The sequence below is a fragment of the Alligator sinensis genome, unplaced genomic scaffold (assembly GCF_000455745.1).
Source record: "Alligator sinensis unplaced genomic scaffold, ASM45574v1 scaffold1186_1, whole genome shotgun sequence".
NCBI lineage: Eukaryota > Metazoa > Chordata > Crocodylia > Alligatoridae > Alligator > Alligator sinensis.
The window spans coordinates 18,498-25,569 of NW_005843233.1; the positions used below are offsets into that span (position 1 = coordinate 18,498).

The window sequence follows — 7,072 nt, forward strand, 5'->3', positions numbered from 1 at the left end:
CTACAAACCGACCAATCTACAAAGCATCCCTGGCTACCTGGGCCCGCGCGCAGGGCCGGGTCTTTCCCCCCCTGCCCAGGTGACCAGAGCATCGCCTCCCAGGCGCCAGGCTTTTGTCTGCAGACAAGGTGGGAGATCCCCGCTGTGGGGGATTCAACAGCAGCCTCTCAGGCTGGCTGAGACAGGTCTCTGGAGAGGGGCACCGACGGGGGCATTTCTGCCACAGACTCCACCCATGACTGGACCACGGGTATAGATGGCTATACCCTGTACAGGAGGGATCGAGTAGACAAAAGAGGCAGGGGTGTAGCTCTTTATGTCAAGGAAAGCTACGCGTCCCTGCAAGCTGATGTTGGTGACCAGGGCAGATGACTGGAGACCCTCTGGGTTAAAATCCATGGGGAGCACGGCACAGGAGACACAATGGTGGGAGTCTATTACAGACCTCCCACCCAAAGTCAAGAGCTTGACCAGGATTTTGCCCAGGAACTGACTGAGGCCGCATGCCACGGGACCATGGTTGTCATGGGTGACATTAACTACCCAAACATCTCGTGGGAAGATCACTCAGCAAAATCCGAGCGGTCACAAAGCTTCCTATCCTGCATGGATGACCTCTACATGGCTCAATAAGTCTACGGGCCAACAAGACGTAAAAGGCTGCTCGACCTGGTACTGGCTACTGGGAATGACCTAATCGGTGACCTAGTGGTCAATGGGAAGCTGGGTGACAGCGACCATGAGCTGATCACCTTCACCATCCACCATAAAGCTGACAAGTCAGTCAGCAATACAGAAGTCCTTGACTTCAGGAAAGCCAACTTTGACAAGCTCAGGAGGCTTGTCAGTGAGGCCCTAAAGGACCACGACCCCAGGGGGAGGGGAGTTCAGGAAGAGTGGTTGCTCCTCAAGGGAGCGATCCTCCATGCACAAGCTAATTCTATTTCATCTCAGAGGAAAGGCGGCAAGAGGCCACAGCAGCCCCCCTGGCTCTCCAGGGATCTAGCAGACCTCCTGAGGCTAAAAAGAAAGGCCTAAAAAGGATGGAGGATGGGAGTCACCTCCAAGGAGGAATATTCTGCACTGGTCTGGTCTGGTCCTGTGGGGAGCAAACCAGGAAAGTCAAGGCTGCAACTGAACTCCAACTGGCTTCAAGCATCAAGGACAATAAAAAGTCCTTTTTCAGATAAGTGGGGAGCAGGAAGAAAAGCAAGGGAAACATTGGGCCCCTGTTGAACCAGATGGGACAACTGACAACTGATGCCCAGGAAAAAGCCAACCTGTTAAATGGGTACTTTGCGTTGGTCTTTCATCAGTCCCATGGGATGCCCATGCCCACTGTGGGACAGGGAGGTCTGGGTGAGGGAGATCCCCTGCCCTCTATCAATGCTGACCTCGTGAAGGAACACCTTGAGAGACTGGACACCTTCAAGTCAGCTGGCCCTGACAATCTTCACCCCAGGGTACTCAAGGAGCTGGCGAGCATCATAGCCTAGCCCCTGGCACTGATCTTTGAAAAATCCTGGAGCTCTGGTGTAGTGCCCAAAGGCTAGAAGAAGGACAATGTGGTGCCTATCTTCAAGAAAGGGAGGAAAGTGGATCCAGCAAACTATAGGCCCATCAGCCTGACCTCTATCCTTGGGAAGGTCTTAGTAAAGTTTATTAAAGAGGCCATCCTTAATGGACTGGCCAATGCCCACATCCTGAGGGATAGCCAGCACGGGTTTGTTGTGGCTATCTCTTAGCAAAACTGGCCAATTGTGGCCTTGGTCTACCACGATCCACTGGCTGGGAATTGGCTCTGGGATTGGACCCATAGGGTAGTAATTGATGGAAGTCAATCGTCGTGGTGCCCTGTGACCAGTGGGGTCCCCCAAGGCTCTGTCCTTGAACCCATACTGTTCAACATCTTCATTAATGATGTGTGTGGCAGGCCAGTTGGGGGCGCTCCTGATTTGAGCCACCCACCTCACTGCGCTGTCCAGGGGTGCCTCCCTGGGGTGCCTCCCATCCGGCCAACCCCTTCCCTGGAGCACACCCGCTAGCCTGGGGTTCCCGCTGCCACCATCCCAGGCTCTGGACTCACTTCTGGCTCTGCGCACCTTGGAAAACACAGGCCTGATCGTCCAATGGGTGCTAGACCCAATACAAGCACTTGGGGCACTTCCCCAAGTCAGGGGCTTAATAGGAAAGTCTCCCTTAGTCCACAGACCTAAGGGGCCTCCTCGGCATAATTTAGACCCACCCCTCAATAAGTCTCCCACATCGGTCACAAAGAGAACTTTATTGATTACAGGGGTAGGGCGGAAACAGTGTAAAGGGTAGAGCAATGTCATAGGAATATCAGAGGTATATCAGAGGAATCCCATAGAGCAAACCAGCATGGCTGAGGTAGCCTTTTGATCTCGCATCTGAGTTACTGTAAGCTAAATATCTAGTCGGATTTTGAGTAGCTTACTCACACGCATCGTCCAGAGGTGGTTGGAGTTTCCTCTGGAGGCAGGGCACTCTTGGAGCATACAGTGATGAGGAGAGAGTCTGTTTCAGATGGTGAAGCTACTCTCCCAGTTTCAGACTCACCTGGATGACCGCATGGCTAATGGCTGCCTTCTTCCTGGACCGGGCCTTTAAATAACCTTTCTGACCTCAGCAGCCCGGTCCAATCGAAGCTGCCAGTGCTGGCCACTAGCCAACCAATTTAAAAAGCATCACTGGCTACCTGGGCCGGTGAGTGGGGCTTTCCCCCCAGGTGACCAGAGAATCCACCTCTGAGGCACCAGGCTTTTGTCATGTAGGCAGGGAGGAAGATCCCCGTCCCTGAGGAATTCAACACCAGCCTCTCACGCTGGCAGACAGATTTCTGGACAGGGACACAGACAGTGGCATTTCTGCCACTATGTGGACACTGGAGTCAGAAGCGGACTGGCCAAGTTCGCCGATGACACCAAACTTTGGGGTAAAGCATCCACACCAGAAGATAGTGGGGCCATCCAAGCTGACCTGGACAGGCTCAGCAAATGGGCAGATGAGAACCTGATGGTGTTTAACACTGAAAAATGCAAGGTTCTCCACCTTGGGAGGAAAAACCTGCAGCATCCTTATAGGCTCGGCAGTGCTACACTGGAAAGTGCTAAAGAAGAAAGAGACTTGGGGGTCATCATTGACCACAAGATGAACATGAGCCTTCAGTGTGATGCTGCGGCTAGTAAAGCGAGCAAAACGCTGGCTTGCATCCATAGATGCTTCTCAAGCAAATCCCTGGACATCATTCTCCCCCTGTACTCGGCCTTGGTGAGGCCACAGCTGGAGTACTGCGTCCAGTTTTGGGCTCCACAATTCAAAAATGCTGTGGAGATGCTTGAGAGAGTCCAGAGAAGAGCCACGCGCATGATCAGAGGTCAGAAAAACAGACCTTATGATGACAGGCTGGGAGCCCTGGGGCTCTTTAGCCTGGAAAAGCGCAGGCTCAGGGGTGATCTGATGGCCACCTACAAGTTTATCAGGGGTGATCACCAGTACCTGGGGGAACATTTGTTCACCAGAGCGCCCCAAGGGATGATGAGGTTGAATGGTTATAAACTACTACAAGACTGTTTCAGGCTGGACATAAGGAAGAATTTCTTTACTGTCCAAGCTCCCAAGGTCTGGAACAGCCTGCCACCGGAGGTGGTTGAAACACCTACATTGAATACCTTCAAGAGAAAATTGGATGCTTATCTTGCTGGGATCCTATGACCCCAGCTGACTTCCTGCCCTTCGGGTGGGGGGCTGGACTCGATGATCTTCTGAGGTGCCTTCCAGCCCTGATGTCTATGAAATCTATGACATCTATGAAATCTAGCAGCTCCAATCCTGTCTTCCTGCCAGAGACTCCATGTCCAGAGGAGCAGGCTTCATCCTGGTCCCTGCACTCCCCCATGCCCCAGCAGGTGGGTTCAGCTTGTGGCTCTGCCTGACTGTTATGCGTGTTTGGCACACCTGTCACTTTAAGAGAAGGAGCTGCTCCAGAAGCAGTCTGCAGGTCTGGAAGGGGCCAATTAGGGAGTCACGTGACCGCAAGGGGTGGGGCTTGAGACATATAAACCCAGGCCCTGAGCTGGTCTGGCAGTCTAGCCCTGAGAGCTGCAGGAAGTGGAGATCCTGAGCTGCAGGTCCATAGCTAGGCTCCTGCTACAGCATCTGGGTTGGGGCAAGCACTGGTGGTTTGTTCAGGGACTAAAGGGAGGTCAGGAGGTCCCAGTTGGGCCAGAGAAAGGAAGAGGGGCCAGAGAAACAGAGAACCTGGGGCACGGAGGGAGAGAACCTGAGCCCAGGAGGAGCTGAGTGGAGAGGGCCTGGGGCCTGAAGGCCAGCACAGATGGAGGTGGAAGGGCCCAGAGCAGGGTGAGTGTGAGCAAGGCAGGGAGTGAGGCCAGAGCCTGATAAAAGGGGAGAGAGTGGGGCCAGACAGCACTGAGCCCATAGAGAGATGGAGACTGGAGCCAGGGGGCCCAGAGCCCACAGAGGGAAGTGTGTCATCAGGATTAGAGAGCCCACAGGTCTGGATCCCAAGAGCATTGAGTGTGAACTGGGCCAGGGAGCCCAAAGATATCACTGGCCTAGAAGTGGGGCCAGGGCCCAGAGAGGCACTAAAGGCCAAGGATGGCCTCAGCTGGAGACTGGGGGGGCCAGAGGAGGCCAGGAGTCTCACCTGGCTGATGGGTGGGGCAGGGCCCAAAGAGAGAGGCAAAGACCAGGGTCACAGCTGGAGACCAGGGGCCCAAAGAGCCCATAGCAGAAGAGAGAGGGGGACTGGGGCTGGCAGCCCATAGCCCAGGAGAAGTGTGTGACAACAGGAAGGAGTATCATCTGTACAGCACGGCCATGGTTTAAAGGGATGTTTGGAGGGATGTATGCAATTAGCCTGTAAGACAATGGCCATGGACCCCTGTGCTCAAGAGAGCAAGGTCAGGCTTGGGAAAACCTGGGGCAGCCTCCCTTTGTCTAGGAGCTGAAGACACCACCGTGCAGTAGGCGAGGGAAGGGGGGACTGCCCAAAGGCAGACGGATGAGGGCTGAAGGCGCTCCAGGGCATTACAGCCACCCTGGGAGCAGACCCCTTTACATCAGCTCACGGGGAAGGCCAGCAGCTCCAATTCCATTGGACGACTGGACCCGCGTGTCCCTGGTGGTAAGTCACTGGCTCGTTACACAGATTCACGGAAGTTTGGGGCTGGAAGAGACCTGGTGAGATCATTGGGTCCAGAGCCCCTGCTCTGGGCAGGAAAGACCGCTGGGGTCAAATAACACAGCAGGGTGTGAGTCCAGTCTCCCTTTGAAGATCTCTGCGGGAGGTGCCTGCAGCACCACCGCTGGGAGTCTCTACTAGAGTCTAGCCACACGAACCATAAAGAAGTGTTTCCTTATATCCAGGCTGAAATCTTCTAGGTGCTTATGACTGTTGCTTCTGGTTTTCCCCTGGGGCACTTTGGTGAATAATTGTTCTCCTAGTCCCTGTTCCTCTCCCCATATATATTTGCAAGCTTCCACCAATTCCCCCTGAAGTCTTCTCTTTTCTGGGCTCAACAGTCCCATAGCTGTCAGCCTTTCCTTGTATAGTTTGCACTCATGCCTCTAATCATATGAGTGGCTTTTCTCTGGACTCTGTCAAGTTTCTCCACATCCTTCCTGAAGTGCAGCGCCCAGAACTGGACACAGTACTCCAACTACGGCCTCATCAACGCTGCAATGAGCAGGAGAACAACTTCTTTAGTTTTGCTTGAGATGCAATGGTTGATGCATCCAGTGTATTGTTTCTTCTGCTAACTGTAGCATCACACTGGTGGCTCGTATTCATGTTTCAGTTATTTATGACCCCCATGTACTTTTGGACATAGTGCTAGCTAGCACAGCACCACCACACCTCTAAATTTATTGTGGGTTTTTCCTCTCCAGATGGAGCATGTTACATTTCTCAGTTTTGAACGGCATCTGGTTCTGGCCCGCCCATCTAACTAATGTGTACAGGTCTGCCTGGATTATCAGCCAACCCTGATGCATGGCTGCACTTCTCCACAGATTAGTATCATTGGCGAACTTTGTCATTTGTCTTCTAGGTCCATCAGAGCCCTCAGGAGTCTCCAACAATTGAGAGAGGAGGCAGCCGAAGACAGAGGAATGCGGGGTGAGGCCAGGGTGGTGACACCCGGGGGCTGCAGCAAGTCATGGGCATGTCTCCTCTGGTCATCCCCAGGCAGGCAGGGGAAGGCACCCAAAGGCCCATGGATAACGTGGGTTCCCATCATGCCTGAGTCACACACAGTGAGGTGTCAGGGCACACTCCTGACCGCAGACCAACTCCCTCAGCCCCGATCCCTTTTCCCATCCCAAGACCCCACGTCCCAGGAGGAGGCTTCAGCCTGGCACCTGCACTCCCCCACTGTGCTCTGGCAGATCAGTGCAGCCTACAGCCCTGCCTGGCTCATGGGGAAGCCCAGAGGCTCTGGGTTTTCCAGACAAATGGACCTCAGGCCCTGGATGACAAGTCACAGCCTCATTCCTCTTCTTTTCTAGGCCATTCAGAGTCCACCAGAGGCTCAAAGAGCTGAGGAGGGAGGTGTGGGCTGAGGACAGAGGCAGGGTTGGATCTGGCACCCACCTGGGAAACACCGCAGCTGGGCTGTGCTGGGCAGGGGATCAGGCCGGGGCTGGCGCACAAGGCCTAGAGTCTTGGCTGTCCTTGGGTCATCCCCAGGTCTCCAGTTGGGGTGGCTGCTCCTACTGTCCTTCCTCCAGCCATGGTCTGTGCAGTGGGGCTGGGCAGGGAGCCCAGGCCTGGGATGGCTTTTTCTTCCTCTCTGTATACAATAAAGGTGGCAGTGCTGATGTTCACTGGCTCTGGTCCACCTCCTTCCCCAGCATGGCCCATTTGGGTCTCCTGTTCCCCTCTTTGCTGGATACTGCACATTGTGACCAAGTGGAGAGCCAAGTCTCCTAGACGTTTCTTCCTTTCACAGCTGCTGGTCCCTTGGCAGCCCTCCCCAATACCCCCAGGAAGGCTGGCACTCGGTGCCATACTGGCAGCTCCCTACAT

At 54.4% G+C, this 7,072-nt stretch overlaps 1 protein-coding gene across 1 annotated transcript in view; it reads left to right on the forward strand.

The window, feature by feature from the left end:
• LOC106723162 overlaps positions 1 to 6,852 on the forward strand; it is a 22,892-nt gene extending 16,040 nt beyond the window's left edge. The window contains exon 11 of the mRNA XM_025194527.1: positions 6,096 to 6,852. Within this exon, the coding sequence (XP_025050312.1) occupies positions 6,096 to 6,130 (35 nt within the window). The 3' untranslated portion in view covers positions 6,131 to 6,852. The remainder of the gene's footprint in view (positions 1 to 6,095) is intronic.
• The last annotated feature ends 220 nt before the right edge of the window (positions 6,853 to 7,072 follow it).